The following is a 19,805-nucleotide window of genomic DNA, read 5'->3' as shown; positions in this document are numbered from 1 at the left end:
TGGTTCTAACACATGGCAATAAACTTTTATTAATAACATTACTGAGCACAAAGAGCCACAGGTGTATTAGCAAGATACAGAGCAAGTCTGTATCAGAATAAATTACAAAGCAGTTGTAAAGCAATAGCTAGCATATTGAGAAAGGATATTCTAAAGGTACTGAAAGATGGCATTTCTTTATTATGGCCTTCAGCGCCAGTTAACTTTGATTTACCTGGCAGGCATCCTCCTGAATAGCAACAGATAATTTTATGATTATGTTCTTGGCTATTGCAGTGGTACACAATGTGAACAGTGAGCACATCAGCCTTTGAAGATTTGATTTGTGCAATAAGTAAGAGAAAAGGAGATCAAGCCAGTGATACTGCAATGAGCACCTGGCAATACTTATATTAACATTCTTCTATTAGTATAGATGCAACCAAGAAAGCATTGCTAGGTCTGCATACCTTGACTAGAAATGTCTCTTCTTACGGAAAGAGAGTAAAAAGAAATGGCAAGAAACGTTCATTCTATTCGGATCATCCTGGAAAACGGAAGACTTAACTCCTAGGATGAAAAGTTAGTTTGCATAGCATATGGACACACATTTGAAGCTGCCTTATACTGAATCGGTCCATCAGACTGGCAGCAGCTCTCCAAGGTCTCAGAGCACAGATTGCCTGGCTCCTTTAACTGGCGATGCCTACGACTGCACCTGGGACCTTCTGCGCACAAAGCAGAGGGCCATCCACTGACCCATAGCCCCTTCCCATGCAGAAAAGTACTGAAAATGTCAATAAAGCGGAAACAAAAAAAAGAAGAAGAAAAAAAGACTTTCTATTTAATAGATTAGAGCCTAACATTACACGTCAGTCAATCAAACTTGTACAAACTTTGGAGAATTTAAGTGACCGCAAAAGTTGCTGATGGAACAAGAATATGACATAATATAATGAAAAGCTCAAGATAGGGGCTTGATAACCACGAATTCATAGTGGGATCTGCCATACTTTTATCCTACCACTCTATTGAGCAAAGTTTATCTATTTGTTTAATATTTATATCTCACCTTTCCTTTTGGCTCAAGCTTGAAGCCGTCCTTCAATCTAACCCATTAGTAGAAGAACCACTTAAGTAGAAAAAAGGCTCCTCGGACTGGAAGAAGGGTCCTTGAAGGTTGGTTTGATCCAGTCCATCAAGTCCTAAATGTTGGATGCACCATGGTAATTGGACAACTGGCTAAAAATGCTTACTGAAATATTATATATAACTAATTAACAAAGCAACAACACTTTAATGTTGAGGCTACAGTGGGAGCTTGGAACATGAAGCTCCTTGAAGCCATTTGTCAACCTCTCCCACCCATGGGGTGGAAGCCAGCCCCATCTGTATTATAGATGAGACAGAATAAATGCTTAATACACCATCTGGTCCACTTCTAAACCAATTTGACCCAGTTACAGTGATGGATATTGACAAAATCCTGGCATCTGTGAAGGCCACTACATGTGTACTGTATCCTTGCCCATTTTGGCTGTTAAAATAATGTAAAGATCACATAAATGAGCTCTTGAGGTCTATCATAAACCAGTCACTAACTCAAAGTGCCTTCCCTAGGCCACTCAAAGAAGTAGTTATCCACCCACTACTTTAAAAAACTACCCAGGGATAAAAATGATGTGGCCAGTTATTGCCCAGTCTCTAACCTGCCCTTTCTAGGCAAAGTGATTTAGAGAGCAGTGGCAGATCAACTCCAGATCTTCTTGGTTAACTCTGGTGTTGTAGACCCTTTTCAGTCTGGTTTCAGGCTCAGCTATAGGACAGGGGCAGCTCTGGTGACTTTAGTCAATGATCTTCATCGAACTGTAGACAAAGACCATGCTTCTCTGTTGTTCCTTTTGGACCTATATACAGCCTCTGACACAGAAGATCATGCCATCCTGTTGAGACATTTGGAGGCAAAGTATCAGCAGAATAAGCCTTGGACTAGTTTAAACTGTTCCTCATGGAACACACTCAAAAGGTTGCTGTTGGAGACCAGCTATCTTTAGGTAGGGAGTTACCTTACAGGATAACACAAGGCACAATCTTATTCCCCTGGGCTATTCAAAGCCACTAGGAATTGTTGTTGGGGGTTTTCCGGGCTGTATTGCAATACAGCCCGGAAAACCCCCAACAACCATCGTTCTCCGGCCGTGAAAGCCTTCGACAATACACCACTAGGAATTGTTAGCAAAGATGAAAATAAATAAATAAACGAGATGAACATACTTCCAAAGAGCCAGAAGTATTGAACTGAGGATTCTATGTGGAAAGTGCAGCCTGAAAGAAGGATGTTCCATAAAGGACAAGCATCTCCTGACACTGCCTCAATCTAGAGTAATATATCTCTTGCTCAGTTAGAATATGAGTTGTTGCTTTTAAAAGCAAAAGACAAAATTGAAGAAAGGTTAATTACAGATCAAAGGTAAAAACCTTGTAATTATTAGACTCTCGGCAACAGTATTTCATGTAGGGAGCAAGGACTCACCTTCAGGGATTTTTTCCAAAATAAATCTTCCAGATCACTTTTAATTGTGATCTGACAAAAGAAAAAAAACCCAAGCATAACAGTAATCAGAATACCCCTTTTGTCTTGAAATATAACATTAGATGTAGCACAACCTTCTGCGGTCATTCTGCCAAGACAATTTTCAGCCAGAAAAAGATTACGTGTTTTCTGCAGACCTGCTTTTACAGTAGAGGAGGAAATGTGAGCTGGAGAGGTTAGAAAGTAAAGGCAATGTTCTACTCTCAATTAGATTTACAAGTATTGGTAAAACATGGATGCCCAACTTTCAGAACAGACACCAAACCTAGCATTGGCTGCAGAGGCTTATGGTACAGCTTTGAGCAGAAGCAGCAGAGATCAGGGACTTGGCTACAACAAAGATCCGAGGCTACCGTGCAGTTTGTTACTCTGGCAATATGTCACTGCCTATGTAGACTAACAGTGCAATCCTAAACTGAGTTACTCCAGTCTAAACCCACTGAAATCAATGGGCTTAGACTGGAGAAACTCTGTTTAGGCTTGCACCTTAAATGGTAAAACAATCTAAGAAACATGAGATGGCATATGTAGTGTCATGGCTTCTCAATGGTCACTACAGCAGATAGTGGACTAATTTCAGCACACTTATTAAAAGAGGCTGGACACGAATATGGTAAATAGCTTTGGTACGTATACTCATTTAACTGTGCAACTAAGTAAAATATATAAAATAGAACATGGAGAGTGCCCTTGACTTAAACCAGATAATAAATGTTTCTCTTATTATAGCTTAACAAATTAATTTTCAGAACTCCCTCTGCCTGATGTTCTCACTAGCATTAACTTGCCACAGACTATATTAAGGAGATGTTAGCATCTAGATGCCCTTTAGCAAGGTGCAGCTCAGCTATAGTTTGCACTGAATTTTCCTCCATAGTTCCTCTGTCTTTGCCTTGAGTGTTTTATACGCCACCAGGAAGAGAAAAGTTTCTGGGTTTGATGCCAAACCACTCCACATTCTGCAACCCTGCACACAGATGGTAAAAAAACAACAACCAGACTTTAGATAACACAATTTCAAACTTGGCAACTCCATCACTCTAATAACTGAAGAACACATCTCCCAGCATCTGACTCACATGATGCAAGTTCAGCATGATTATGAAACTGATTACATCTTTCATTTTAGAATTTATACTTTTGTACTTTGTATTTTAATGTTTTTCTTCTTTTCATATCCTAAAGTAATAAATACCCCTGTGATGATTTAAGTGTGTGTGTGTCTTTAAATGCTTGGTGTGGTACAGATGAAGAGTGGGGGTGAAAGAGAGGGACGAGTGAGTGAGATGATTGGCTGATGACTGAGAGAGTGGGCGGAGTGAACTGCAGTTTTTAGTTACTGAGCGGAGAGAAAAGATTCAGTTTGGGCAAAGCAGGCAACCTGTGTGGAAGCCTGAGGGGATTCTTCATTCTAGTTCAGTTAGGCAACCTGTGTAAAAACCTGAACTTTGTGTGTCTGTGAGAGAATATTCTGTCCAAAGCAGGCAAACTATGTATGTGCCTGAGAGGGAAAGTTTATAAAGATCTGTGTGACTGTGCCTATGTAGACAGACTTTAAGAACTTGGAACTATCTTTGAAACCATCATACTTAAGTACTAGTGTGAAATCAATACGCTTCTTGTGAAAATAAAAGGGTTTTTTTTGTTCATCCCAGAGTATATGTTATTCCTATAGATCCCATTCCTATCCTCAGGGCCACATAGTCCCACGAAAGAGCCTGACACTCGAGCATGTTATTAAAACAAAAATTTAAATGAACTATCTTGGAATATAATTCCTGGTGGCAGCAATCTACCCAGAGGGTGTAAGGAGAGGATTAAAGGCAAACCCTAACTGAGAAATAAAGAGGTCATAACACCCTGATTCTTGTTCATTTGCATAATTACATTTTCATCATTATAGCCTGCCTTTCTCACCGAGGCTCAGGATAATTACAAAATTTTAAAAATATTTCAGACAGCAAGGACAAACAATGCAGTAGGACTAGGATTACATAACTAGAAAAGCAATGCCATACCACAATAAAACTGACAATGAAAAAAATCTAGATGTGACATGCAATAATGCAGAAAGTGGGTTACAAAGGAAGAATTCAATGCAACAGCCGGAAGGCAATACATGCAATAAACACGGCAATGGACTACAGTCCTCTCCAGGGCTTTTTTTCTGGGAAAAGAGGTGGTGGAACTCAGTGGGTTGCCCTTGGAGAAAACGGTCACATGGCTGGTGGCCCCGCCCCCTGATCTCCAGACAGAGGGGAGTTTAGATTGCCCTCTGCGCTGCTCAGCAGCCCAGAGGGCAATCTAAACTCCCCTCTGTCTGGGGATCAGGGGGCAGGGCCACTGGCCATGTGACCGTTTTCAAGAGGTTCCGGAACTCCATTCCACCGCATTCCAGCTGAAAAAAAGCCCTGGTCCTCTCCCTTACAAAGCGACCTCCTGAGCTATGCTATTATATTCCAGATCTAATCCTTTTATTATTAGATAAACCTCCTGGACATTTCTTCTGTGCACGTTTTGTGAAATGATAGCAAGGTAGAGCTCTTTCTGACCTCGTCAGGCAAAACATTTCACAAGATGGGAGTCACCTAGGGATCCCAGTCCCCTGGTCCCCCGCTCCCACCTTTTGCCCCCCGCCACTGTCACTGACAACATCACTGAGCAAATTGGCCTGCTGCAAAGCGTGCGTGCCTGCCTTGCGCTATGACATCACTTCCAAGAAGTGATGTCATTGGGCTGGTATGAGGAGGATGGTGGGAAGAAGAAAAAGGTAAGCATCGCCCCCTCCCCAATCAGGACGGTAAATGGACCTAACAACCCTAGAGTCACCACAGAGAATGTGAGAGAATGGGCAGCTGTCAATCTCATAGATTTGCAGGATGGCACCTTCAGAAGACTTTGCTCTGATAAACAAAGCTGTCGTGGTGGGGCATACTAAGAAAAGTGATCCTGCAGGCAGGTGGGTCCAAGGCCATCCAGGGCTTTGTAGGTGATAACTACAACCCTGATGTGAACCCAGTAACTGAGCAGTAATCAATAGTGTGTCTGTAAAATGGGTCTGACACTCATGTTGAGCACAGCGCCAGACAGAAACCACCAGGCCACAGTTCTGTACTAGCTGGAGTTTCCAAGCAGCAGAAGGCATGGTCTTCTTGGGGCAGAGAGGGGGCAATATTGTTGGGCCCGCTTGCCCAGAAAAGATTTGGCTAAGTCGAATGCGATGGTGCAAACTTCTAGCAAACTACTGTAAAACATTCTTGTAAACAGGACCTTGATAGCCTTTAAACGGCATGAGCCAGGCTTTAGGAAAAATCTTGACATTTCAGTGCTTTATACTAATTTTCTTCTAAGGCACGTTAATCTCATGAAGATAAAGAAGAGTGAAAATACACTAAAACTAAATCCTTTGATTCAATATAAACTAGAATTATCCCCTTTAATTCTGCAGAAACCATACAGGACTTTTACTTTGGAAAAATACCTGGAAAAAGCTTCATTTAACTGACATGCTCAGTCTAAGGTGAAGAGGAATATGACACCTTTAAGGAAGAAAATAAGGTATGGGAGCTATTAAAATAAGATATACGATACTATACTGGCATCGACAGAATAGGCGTTCCAAACACGTTCCTTAAAAAAAATAGAAATAGATCAAGTTGACTGCTAACACAGAGCTTTTACTTTTTTTGTTCAGCAATAGAATTTGTCACACTTGCTGACATTAGATCTCCACCTTACTCTCTCCCACTTTTTTGGTTTTTTATTTATAACACTAAACACAATTAAAAACTGCAACTTGTATGTTTCAATTTACCAAACCTAAATTATGTTCTCCTACTGGAAAAGTGTGAGCAGTTCAGTACAGTCACAACTCAGCAGCTCCACTGGAACTAGATCTCCAAGACCTACATCAGCTCTTGACCATGAGGGCACCGCCAGGCCCCAAGAGCATAAAGAGCCCTTTCTGGAATGCAAAGCAGGAGTTGGCTCTTAACAGAGGAGCTGGGTCCTGGGTGGAGCTCAGGAGCCTTTGTGGGAAAAAAGCAGAAAATGGCCAATATATTGAGGTCTTCTTCAACCCACAACTGTGAGGACTGCACACAAAGAGCAATTAGAAATGACAGAAATCTTTCTGTACATTTTTTTAGACCAAAAGAAATTGTTGGGGAAGGTATGCCAATGAAATGGAACACAGTGATTTCTCACTCTCTTACAAATACTGGAAACTGGGATATGCCATGGCTAGTGAAGAGGTAAATTGCCAGTTTGCTATGGGCCGGAATTTGAGTGGACAGCATACCACATGACAAGAGACTGAGGCTAGGTCCTCTGAGGTCATAAGGGCGGTAAGAGAGTGGCAGAGGTCATAGACCCATACATAAACTTAAACACAAAAGCATATGCTTATTGCTTATTTTGTGACACAGTTATCAAATATTAAGCACGTTTTCTTTCAGGGGTTCCTTTCTCTAAAGTCATTCACTGCTGAACATAGATGGGTTTTAGTTGTGAGCTGGCAGAGCTAAGATGAGCATAAATTAATGGGAGGGAAACCGAAGCACAGAGCATGAGCATTTCATGTAACTGTAGATTCACACAAGAGTTTTTTTTTTTTTAACCACAGTAAGTCTGGACTTCATACAGGAAGCAAAGCAAACTTTGCAAACCAACATTTTTTCCTTGTTAATCATTTGTTAAGCAGAGTTCAGGGTTACTCACATAAAAAAAAATACAGCTTTGGATTTGTGCTTACTAGTATGCTATTGTTTTGTGATAAAGAGCAAATTGTTGATTACAGCACTGTGTAGCTCTAAAAGTACCTGAAAATGTAATAAATACCTGTGTCGAGATATACAACATGCCCTGTTCTGTAAGAGTTGAGGAAAATATGTAACATCAACCTTTTTTTTAATTACCAAAGTATTTCTGAGCACGTAGGGCTCTCTCTTCCCAACACTGTTGAGTCTTAGCCAGCCCTCGAGTGAGGGGAAGGGCCTGCAAGTCAAGCTGGGACCAGGACAATGATCCTCATACACACACTCTGGGCGCTGTTGCAATGATGCCACTTCCTGAAGTGCATGCGGTAGTGCACATACTGCACACCTGCCCAGATTGCCTGCCGGTGGTGGGCAATCGCCGAGTGGTTTGTCACCACCTGCTGATTGCCAGAGATCAGACAACAGGGCAAACTGCCAGGCAATTGGCAAACCTTAGCATTAGACCAGATGTATCTTATTAAGAGAAGGGAGCATAAGAACATAAGCAAAGCCATGTTGGATCAGGCCAGTGGCCCATCCAGTCCAACATTCTGTCACACACAGTGGCTAGAAATCCAGTGCCATCTAAAGGACTGTCAGTGAGGCCAGGACACCAGAAGCCCTCCCACTGCCTTCCTTCCAGCACCAAGACAACAGAGCACCACCTCCCCACAAAGAGAATACCATCTATCTCCTGTGGCTAATAGCCACTGATGGACCTCTGCTCCATATATTTGTCCAGTCCCCTCTTGAAGCTGGCAATGCTTGTAGCTGCCACCACCTCCTGTGGCAACGAATTCCATGTGTTTATCACCCTTTGTGTAAAGTAGTATTTTCTTCTATCTGTTCTAACCCGACTGCTCAATAATTTCATAGAGTGCCCACGAGTTCTTGTATTGTGAGAAAGGGAGAAAAACACATCTTTCTCGACCTTCTCTAACCCGTGCATTATCTTGTAAACCTCTATCATGTCTCCCCTCAGTCGTCTTTTCTCCAGGCTAAAGAGCCCCAAGCGCCTCAATCTTTCCTCGTAGGGAAAGTGTTCCAACCCTTTAATCATTTTAGTTGCCCTTCTCTGTACTTTTTCCAGTGCTATGATATCTTTTTTAAGGTGTGGCGACCAGAACTGTACACAGTACTCCAAATGAGGCCTCACCATCGATTTATACAGAGGCATTATGATACCAGCTGATTTGTTTTCAATCCCTTTCCTAATAACCCCTAGCATAGCATTAGCTTTTTTTATGGCAGTCGCACACTGTGCTGACGTTTTTAGTGAGTTATCTATCATGACTCCAAGATCTCTCTCTTGGTCAGTCTCCGCCAGTTCAGACCCCATCAACTTGTATTTATATTTTGGATTTTTGGTTCCAATGTGCATTACTTTGCACTTGGCTACATTGAACCTCATTTGCCACATGGATGCCCACTCTTCTAGCCTTGACAGATCCCTTTGGAGTGCCTCACAATCCTCTCTGGCTTTCACCACCCTGAACAATTTCGTGTCATCTGCAAATTTAGCCACTTCACTGCTTAATCCTAATTCCAAATCATTAATAAACAAGTTAAAAAGCATTGGACCCAATACCGACCCCTGTGGCACCCCACTGCTCACCACCCTCCACTGTGAGAAGTGCCCGTTTATGCTCACTCTCTGTTTCCTATTAATTAGCCAGTTTTCGATCCACAAGAGGACTTGGCCCTTTATCCCATAGCTACTGAGCTTACTTAGGAGCCTTTGATGAGGAACTTTGTCAAAAGCTTTCTGGAAGTCAAGATAAACAATATCTATCGGGTCTCCCTTGTCCACTTGTTTGTTCACTCCCTCAAAGAACTCTAACAGATTGGTGAGACAAGATCTTCCCTTACAGAACCCATGCTGAGTTTTCCTCATCAGCTTTTGGTCATCAATGTGCCCACTAATTTTATTTTTGATAATAGTTTCCACCAACTTACCCGGTATTGACGTCAGGCTGACTGGCCTGTAATTTCCCGGATCTCCCCTGGAACCTTTTTTAAAGATGGGGACAACATTAGCTACCTTCCAGTCCTCAGGAACAGATGCAGAGTTTAATGACAGATTACATATTTTTGTGAGGAGATCTACAAGTTCACACTTGAGTTCTTTCAGAACTCAGAGCACTTGGGTTCCAAATTAACCCTTAGATGGAATAGGGCTCTATTGCATCAGAGAAAACCTGTTTGAATGCCCACTCCGCCATGGAAACTTGCTGCATGGAAACTTGCCTAGCTTGTCATACAGGGCTGTTGTGAGGATAAAACGAAGAAGGGAAGAATAATGTATGGTTCTGGGTCCATATACTGGAGAAAAAACAGGGTATAAATATCTAAATAAAACGAATACATCCCAGTCTTCCTGTTGCAAACTGACTGAAACATACTGGGAAAAAGTTACACTGCAGACATATTATCAAGTCTCCCACATACAGATGTGAAATAATGTACTTTACAATTAAAGCTTTTTAAAGGACAAAATGACAGAAAACCAGATATTGTGGAAGTTATAAAACTATCATTCATTCTCAACTACAAAAAGGTTGTACACTCTATGAAAGAGAGAAGATTCCTTGTTTTCCAACCTTTAATTCTTCTTTCAGTAAAACCAAAATTAAGGATTGTAAAACTAAAGTACCTGTTCAGAAATCAGGGGTATACATCCTATCCAAGCTGCTTATTGCAGCACAGTTAACAGAATGATGTCAGCAGAGTGAGGATTTGAACCTTGATCTCCAAGTCCTAGTCTACCGCTCTAACCACTACACCACATTGGCTCTAATACCAACATTAAGGAAACAGCTAGAATGAAATTTTCATATAATAATTGTTTTAGTCATATGTTCTCAAGTTCTTTTCTTTAAAAAAATCCAAATCTCAAAAACTTAGGTGACTACAAAGCCTACTGTCAACAATGGGGATAATATCCATACCCTTCATATAAACTGTGCGCAGAAGTCTTAACTGTAGCCTTATACAACAGAGAATCTTAATTATAGGGGGATATGAAGTTTTGAAAACAAGTTTCAACAAATTAACTGCTTAACAAATCAGTAGGCAATGTAGTATCTAAAATTAACATTCTATTAGCAATGTGTAAAAAACCTTTCCTTGTTTCCCTTACACAAATTCAGAGCTATACTTTTTTGTGCTTTGGTCTTTTAGGACGGATGTTACATAGGTATGCATCAGCTCATGTTTGCAATCAATGAAGATAGTACCTTACCCACATTGTACTCCTACTGGTTCTCCCTAATTTCACCCACAGCATCTGGCAGAGAATCAATTCAGAATTCAGGGAATTCTGATTTTTTTTTCCAGATTCAGAGAAAAAAAAATCAGATTTACCGAATTTTGGGGGCTGCACACTCCTAGAAGTCAGTTCCTTGTTACATGAGAACTAGCCGTCCTTCAGTGGGACAAATATCCCTCGTTTCATTTTCGTTAAGGTAAGAACTGAAATCCTATGCATGCTTAACTTGGTATCTCTCAATGAACTAAATATTACTTTCTTAAGCATACAGTAGATTAGGCCGCACTTTCAGGTGTATATCCACCCATCATAAATCAATAATTTATTCTAAGGGGAGTGGATTGTTTTTGAATTTGCACAATCCCAGCTATTTTACAATTGCACAGGGGTATCTCAAGGTTTGCCAATGGCTGCAAAGATGCAGTCACAAATTCTGAATGTAAGAACATTTTTTTAAAAAAGCACACTGTACCAAGAAAAGGCAGCTCTTGAAAAATGACTATTGGAGGACAACTGAAATAAAACTGAAGTGAAAGTAGCTAAGGGCATTCCTTCAGTGTACTAAATAAATGCTAAAAAAAATTCACATACTCAGTACCCACTGTAGTTCAAAACAGTAAGGCAAATCTCCCAGAAACCAGCCACAAAAGTGTCTCCATCCCTTCCCCCCACATATGTCCTCCAGCAATGGACAAAACTCAGACCAAAATTCCATAAGTCCTTGAGCTAAGCAGTTTTTAAAAGGAAGCTGACACATCAAAGGAAAAGCAACTGGATGAAATATACAAAACATGTCCCGCTTCAAGAATCAAAATAGGTAAAAAGATCCAACCACCATGTGGTGCAAAGAAGGCAGGTGTATTCTACAATAAATCAGAAAAGGAATCTGAGAACTACTGAATCACTGCTTTGGCAACCTGTCAGAAAATGAGAATGAAAACCTCACAGTGTGACTAAAACATCCTAGAGAGTTTATGCACCATGTATTACCCAGTCAGCATAGGATTCCTGGGAAAAATATGACCCTGTAATTAACAATTAAAATCAAACAACATATTTAAGTGCAAAGGACACAAACTTGAGGCCACCTATAATTCACCATACCCTAAATATCTGAACGGTTCACTTGGCAACTTTTGCTTCCTTTTATATAAAATATGCAGGATGATCACTGGATTGAAAAATATGCAGGGTATAAAGAGCTTTCTTCCCAGAGTTATTACTACCACCATCATGTATGCTTCCCTACACAATGGCAGGCTTCATAAAGAGAAGAAGGGAGACACAGTGTTCACTTCCTATTGGCACTGTAAATCCTTGATACTCTCTCCACAAAGGATACAATGCTTCAGTATTTAGCTCTGCCTATGGACTGGGAAATGGTTTCCCAGGGTGCGGAGAAATTATTTGAAATACATTTTCATTATTACCATGCATAAAATATTATGATTCTGTTATTCAGAGTCCGTCTTTCTCACTGATACTCAAGGCTTTGTACATAATAATGTACAAAAGTACTCAAGTTGGATTATATTTACTAAAGTTTAAATTTAAACACACATTTAAACACACTTGTATTTATTTACTTCCTTTATACCCGGCCATTCTTCCTAATGGGGACCCAAAGCCACTTATATTGTTCTCTTCTCCTCCAGTTTATCTTCACAACAACCTTGTGAGGTGGTTTTGGCTGACTGGGTGACTGGCCCAAGATCAGCCAGCAAGTTTCTATAGAGTGAGGAATTGTCATGAATGTCATACTAACACAGGTTCTAATTCAAATTCTACAGCTGCATAATGAATTGGGAAGAGGGAGACTTTGCTAGAGGGAGGATAAACCTGTGCAATGCTTTTCCCCCCCACAATGAAATCAGAGAGTAACTTTGTTTGGGACTAAACCATGTCAACGTTTAGCGGAAATCAATTGAAAAGTGTTCGCACATGTGCACTGCAAGAAGCATACACAGAAAGAACCTTGTAGTGTGCATGCTCTGATTAAGTACCGCAATGATTATGGGGGGGGGGAACAATTCTCAAAAACTTTTGTGACAACAAAGCCTACAAAGGTTATTATTTCCTCATCAGCAAAGTAAAGATAAAAAGGTAAATGTGCAAGCACCGAGTCATTACTGACCCATGGGGGGATGTCGCATCACGACGTTGTCTTGGCAGACTTTTTGTTACGGGGTGGTTTGCCATTGCCTTTCCTAGTCATCTACATTTTACCCCCAGGAAACTGGGTACTCATTTTATCGACTTCGGAAGGATGGAAGTATCAGCAAAGTACGGCTGTGCAATGGCTATGAAAAATGCTGTATTGCCGTAACAGGAGCTATCTCTGAAGGAATAATGTCTGGATTCTTTGCAACAAGTAACAACTGAATAATACAAAAATAACTGCCGGAACCATTTATTCCTGTTGCCAGTACCAAGAGGCACACAAAAGCCATGAATGAATGCACCTCAAATTCTACCTTGTGAGGTTTTATTGCTGTGAAACCCTGAACTCCCTTAGTCAAGTTTTCATGGTGTAAGAGAGAGAATTAGGAATATGACGATACTAATTTTCTGACTGGCAATGAAGTCACAACACTTTCTGTGGCGTTATCTACTGCACATAATGCGGCAGAGTGACCAGAAAACTCTATACTGCACCACACCAGCCCAGTGAGAGAGTGTGTAAATTAGCCAGGTGCTAATTTAATTTCAAGAAGGGGAAAAGAGCAGGGGAGGGGAAGAATGTGAGCACTCAACTAAGCCCTGTACAGTCATGCATGGTAGCATATGAACAATGAACAATGTTCCCGCCAAGCTCACTTTGCCAGCCTGTTGCTGGTGCAATTCCACTTAATTATTGAAAATATATCGTTGTGGGTTGAGTGGGGGAATCAGCTTCTAATTGAGGGAGCTGGCTTCAGAACAGCACCCATCACTAATTATAAAGCTTGTTAACTTGCTTCAGCCATATGTTAATACCTTCCTGGCCTTCTAATACTGGCATTTTTCAAACAGGCCTCTTGCCTAGCATCCAAACAAAGGAAAGGGAACGGGACTGGGCACATTTGATGCACAGGTGTTATCCAAAAGGGCTAGGGTACAGCAGTGAGTGCACATGGGGGAAGAAAAGGGGCAAAAATGCTTGGCAATGAAGATTAATGGAAGTAGGAAACAAGTCGATTTTCAATTTGTTGTTGTTGTTGTTGTTGTTGTTGCAGAAAAAGTCAGTCATCCTTGCTCACAAGCTCCAAGCTACATGAACATTCCAGACACCAAGGCCAAAGGTGAAAGCCGCTGAAATATCAGCCACAGGTTAGAACAATGCTTATCAATAGCTCTTCATTAATTCCTCCCTGCTTCAGCACCTTTCTGCATGCCATTCCCAGTAAGTCTTGCCCTTTGAATACTGACTTCAAATAGCAAAATGTTGTACAAAGCTCCATTTACAGTCCACTCCATAGACACACCCTCCAATTTTCTAACACTTGAGTAACTCTGGTAATTACAAGCTACTAAATGAACTTATTACAGGCTATTAAGAATGTAGCCATCTCATGTAAAGAAAAGTGCAAAGAAAGCAAATACCAGCAATGCATTAAGAGACTCTCAATACTAATCAGACAAAGAGAGGACACAGATAAAGGCCTTAAAGCCCCATCCCGAGCTTTTCTAAGCCCCGCTTCAAGTTTTTCTGCCCCCATGAGGATTAGAAACAAAAATTTAAGTGAAAGCATATATTCAAATCAAAGTATGCACCTGATTTCCCACGTGCTTAGCAAACGCTATGTCCCTATAATTCTGCTGACTACTGGGACAGTATCTTCAGTAGAATAACTTTCAAAACCACAAACAAAACCATGTGTGTTAAGCCAAGTCTACAGATAGCTAAATATTCCAAAAGCTAAGCCTGGAATATTATTTTCCGAAGAGTAATTATTATAAACTAGTAACAACGCTCATTGTGTGAAAAAATACAACAGGTTCTAAAACTGATTTGGCAGGCCCCCTCCCAGCAGCATGCAGGCGCTTTGCAGCAGCCTGGAGGCCAGAGCGGGAGGGCACTGAAGGGAGGAGTGGGGAAGAGTGCTTACGCTGTCGATTCCGCGGGTCCCCTCCTGGTGGCAAGCTGGCACTTCGCAACAGCCTCGAGATCAGAGTCATTGGCAATGCGCCTGCGCAAGGCTAAAAAGTGAGTTGTCACCAATAAGGCTTGCCTTTTATATAGTAGGACTAGTACAAATGTACTTCAGGGAAATGTGGGATTTCTGCATATACTTCCACCACAGCAGCCTCTTCCCTGCATGAAAGGGCAACCTATACATACACACAAAGCTGTTTGTTTAAATACATGGACTGTCATTTGTTGATCTTGGTTCACAAGCAGCCTGCCCAGGCAGCAATCTTAAGCCCCGTTGAATATAACAGGACTTACTTCTGATAAACAGTGCAATCCTTAGCAGAGTTACCCCAGTCTAAGCCCACGGATTCCAATGGTCTTAGACTGGAGTGACTCTGCTTAGGATTGCATCGAAAACGATGCTCTGTGTAAAACTAAGGTTGTTTTGCACTCCCAGCAATAATTAGTGATCAAGTTCAGCTCATTAATCCTTTACTACCCCCCCAACTATGCACACAAGAGCCCCACAGTTGAATTCTTTCTACTCCACTGTGTTAAATACGCTATACATTTCTACTTTATGTGCAACTAAGCAAAAATTCTTTCCCTCTCTTTTCTTTACAACAAACTAAAAAAGCTACACTAATCCCTAGATTTAGAAGCAAAGATAGTTCACAGCTGCAGAAAGATTTCCCCTTTGGGGACTGCACAATTACTCAGTTCTTTCACTCACTGAAAAATGATTGACTTGCCAATTACCGTGTAAAAGACCATTCTGCTCTGTGCTTACAGTTCCAAAACCTTTACCTTAGTATCCTATTAGTGGCACATACAAATGTTATGGTATCATGTCGAATTAGAAACAATTTCTCACAATTATGTCAATTTTTGTAAAATAACCACTCTAATGGAATTAAAGATGGCTTCCAAAATAAAGGGCGTCTTCATTACCAATGCTTACATTTCTTTTTTTTTTGGTATGATTTATATTGCAAAGTTACATTATAAATATGCGAGAGTGGGCGGAAAATACTAAGGAGAAAAATTAAGTGTAATTATAGTTCTCACTCTTCAAGATGAGATTTTGAAAAACGTATTACACAACACTGACGCTCAAAGTGCTTGCTTTGGAAAGAAAGTACTCTGAGGACTGCAACCTTGGAAAAACACAAGCACATATACTTCCAAATGGAACAATCCCTCAAAAGTCTGTTTGGCCCAAACAAAACTGTACAATTACTCCTCAAGAATGTTCATGTGTGACATCTCATAACATCGTGACATCGTTTCTGTCTCAGAAATCTAAAGTGATACTGATAACAGGCACCATGGAAAGGTAATTCTAGCATCCAGTAGGATCCACGCAGAGGTAATATGTTTTTCAAAAGCTACCTGCAACATGGGGACATAGTAAGTGCTTCTTTCACAATGACTCCAGGCGACATCATGCCAGTATATCAGTAACAATGTGCAATATCTGAGGAGATGATACCAACACACCATGGCTTTTTTTCTGGGAAAAGAGGTGGTGGAACTCAGGACCACACAATGACGTCTCTTTGGGTCAGCTGGAATAAGGGGGGAGCTTTTTAAAATTTATATCACCCTCAGTGAAAATGGTCACATGGCCAGTGGCCCCGCCCCCTGATCTCCAGAGGGGAGTTTGGATTGCCCTCTGTCTGGAGATCAGGGGGTGGGGCCACCAGCCATGTGACCATTTTCAAGAGAAGTCCGGAACTCTGTTCCACCACAATCCAGCTGAAAAAATGCCCTGCAATACACACACACACACAGCCATTCCGCCCCTGTAAAATATCCTAGCTGAACACAGTGTACAAGAGAGACACCCTTACTTTGCTTCTGTGAAATAGGAAGTAAGAAAATCAAGTTTCACTGGTTATTAGAAACAGTTGTTCAATCAAACGTGTCTTCAATTACAAAGCTAACCAGCAGGTCTATGATGTTTTAAGAATATTTATTCTGTATTTGTGGAACGTATATTTATTGAATGTTGTATAAAAAAGTATTTATTGAATGTATCTTTAAAGTTGCATAGGGGGGACTGATTCTGAATGAATAATAGTTGCTTTTGACAATCGGAAGCTGCAGGGGGGTTCTTTAAGCAGTGATGGGGTAATTAAATTAAACATTATATACGTTGGTTAGTTATAAACAATGCAACATAATTGCTTTGAGTGATTAAGGAAATACAAAACAATATGCTGTTAACAGCACAGATATAAAAACTTAAATGAAAGTTTCAGGCATATCTTTGTCAATTCCTGCATAACTAAGTAATAAACATTCATCAGAATGTTAATGTTTCACTCCACTCATTGTGTACTGCAAGGCCAACACTCGATGCAAACACATTTACCTTGACTAATGATTTTTCAACAGAATTTTTTTTTGCTCTCATGGGAGCAAAAGTGGGAGCATTAATGCATTTAAGGCAAAGAATTGTGCAGATTTCTTAAAATGAATGACAAGTACCACAAATCAGGTTCTATCTACAGATGTTGGAAAGAGGTTACATTTTCCTAGTGAGATCTGAGAAAATTTCATACAGCTCAAAAATACATGCACTTTACATAATAAACAGTCAGTACTTCAGGGAGCATCAAGCACTATCCCTAAAGAAATCTTCAAAATGGCTACCATACAGGACAAAGGGACACATAGGATGGAATCTTTGGGGGACGGGAAGGGCCTAAGAAGAATCTCTCATATAAAAATGTTTGACTAGAAAGATAAAAATCCCTCAAGAAAACTGAGAGAAGGGAAGAAACTTTTCTAGAGTTTGTCCATATTTTTTTTAAAACTTGCAATTTAACCCCCAGATCCTTATTATTTCTGCATATACAAATCTACTCAGGCCTGATGCACTAGAATGTGGAGAAAAAGTAGACGGTGCATTTTGCTGCGACATCCGTGGTGTAGATGTTATTGGAACACTTCAAATGCACAACCATACAGAGAATCACAGCTGCCAACCATAAGCTGAGGCTTATTAACAGGTAATTAATAGGCATGTTTGCCAGAGGCCATGATCGAGTCAGCTCTTTGAAGCTAAGCTGGGTTGGCCCTTGTTAGTACTTCAGTGGGAGACCACCAAGGAAGTCCAGGAGAAAGCAACGGTAAATCATCTCTGAATGTCCCCTGCCTTGAAAACCCTAAGGGGTCACCATCAGTCAGCTGCAACTTGATGGCACTTTCCACCACCATGTATATATGGCAGCCCTAACAGAGATTTCTATGGGCGGGGGGGGGGGAGAAGGGTGGCAGACATTTGGACAGAGGAGAAATATTTTTCTCACTTCTAATGCATCAGTCAGTCCCAAGATCCCCAGGAGTTAGCCGTGTTAGTCTGTATAGCAAAACAGTAAAGAGTCCAGTAGCACCTTTGCAACTGATTTGCATCTACTCCCCCTTTGCCTCACAAGCTATATATATCTGGCCAGTTTCTTCATACCCTCCATTCAGCTGAGGAAGAGAGCTGTGGTTCTCGAAAGCTTATGCTACAGTAAAGTTGGTTAGTCTTAAAGGTGCTACTGGACTCTTTACTAGTTAGTCTCAAGTGCTTTAACAAAAGTCACCTGTCCAAAAGACAGATTCAACCCAAGACAGGTTTGACAGGTGAAAGGCCAAGGAGGGGGACTTCTTTTGGCTCTTTTTTCCTGCCAGAACTTCATCCAATTGTACCTCTCTCGGTGATGCTCCAGGAGGGGGAAATATTCTTCTTTCTCCTGACCACTTTTGATGCAAAGGATTAAAAGGCGAACGATTTTTGAAACACTACAAACGGTTTTTGAAGTCGCAACATAGACACAACTTCCAACAACTGCTACAACTCGACACCAGGCGCAGACAGGTGCGTTAAGCCGGAGGGCAACGACGACACAAGGCGGAGTGGGTTGGACGGCGGGAAACCAACCTGCTTACTCTCGAGGAGGAAGCCCAGGCTTCCTTCCCCGCGTCCCCACACACACTGAGCACGGCCCCCCTCGAAGCCCTCCGCGGTTGCCGGGGCGATGGTGGCGCCCGCGGCCCGGCCAGCTCCGGCTCCCCCGGCGCGGGCTTACCCAGGCACTTGATCTGGAAGCCGGCGGGCGGCTTGAGGGCGCGGCGCGCCCAGCCCTCGCGCAGCGCCTCCAGGTGCTCCTCCTTGCCTTGGACCAGCAGCACCTGCTCGTCGAGCCAGCCCAGGAAGAAGGTCTCGGCCACGGCCGCCGTCACCTTCTGGTTCCAGAAGTGCTGCATGTTCTCCTGCTTGAAGTCGGCGAAGATCTCGTAGCCGGTGTGGCGGCGCCCCAGCTCGCTCCCCGCCGCCGCGGGCTCTGCCCCGCCTCGCCGCCCCGGCGGGTCTCCGCTGCCCGCCGGCTGCGAGGCAGCCTCGCCGCCGCGGGGGCTCAGGACGATGGCCAAGGAGTGCGGCGCGATCTGCAGGAACTTCTCCATCCGGCGAGGCATCTCCGCGCCGCCAGCAGCCGCCCGGCCAGCAGCGCCGGGCACGGCCAGGAGGGCGCCGCTCCTCGCCGCCGGGACCGCCCCCGCCGGGCCGGCCGCAGGTTGAGCGTCTCTCCGCCCGCCCCGCCTTCCTCGGGCTGCACGTGTGTGCCCGGCCTGCTCCCCGCGCGCTCTCTGGGCAGCTCCGCCCGCCGCTGAGTCCTCCCTCTGGCCCTTCCCCAGTCCCGGAGCGCTCGACCCGGCCTCCCCCCGGACAGGTAGCCCGTGGCCTCCGGCCTCACCGGTATTAGTTCTCCCGCCTTCCCCACAGGACACAACGGGGCCTTTTAAAAATGATTATTACATAAACAGTGGACGCGCCCTCGTGGCCTTGCAAGGTTGCCCGCGCTTTTTGTGTGCGCGCGTGCATGCATTAAAAAATCTGTGTGAAAGGAATCCATTCAGGGCGCCGAGCGGCGTCTTCCGCGTTGGGAAGGTTGTGTGGAAACAACAAAAATCGCTTCCTGAATTTTCAGTGAGGGGAAGCTTTTAAAAAGCACAGGGCTGGCGGGGAGGCGCTGTCAGAGGTGTTTACTGAAGAGAGAATGTTTGTGTGAGAAGGAAGGCCCTCCAGGAATCGAAGGGTGG

The 19,805-nt window shown here is 42.6% G+C and overlaps 1 protein-coding gene across 1 annotated transcript in view; it reads right to left on the bottom strand.

Annotated features, from left to right (window-relative positions):
* STOX2 (storkhead box 2) overlaps window positions 1-19,181 on the bottom strand; it is a 193,084-nt gene extending 173,903 nt beyond the window's left edge. Inside the window, exon 1 of the mRNA XM_054989945.1 lies at window positions 18,794-19,181. Coding sequence (XP_054845920.1) covers window positions 18,794-19,181 — 388 coding nt within the window. The remainder of the gene's footprint in view (window positions 1-18,793) is intronic.
* Window positions 19,182-19,805: the final 624 nt, after the last annotated feature.

The sequence above is a fragment of the Eublepharis macularius genome, chromosome 10 (genome assembly GCF_028583425.1).
Source record: "Eublepharis macularius isolate TG4126 chromosome 10, MPM_Emac_v1.0, whole genome shotgun sequence".
NCBI classification, from domain to species: domain Eukaryota; kingdom Metazoa; phylum Chordata; class Lepidosauria; order Squamata; family Eublepharidae; genus Eublepharis; species Eublepharis macularius.
The sequence above is the reverse complement of the archived record's forward strand: the minus strand, read 5'-3'. Positions and strand labels throughout refer to the sequence as shown.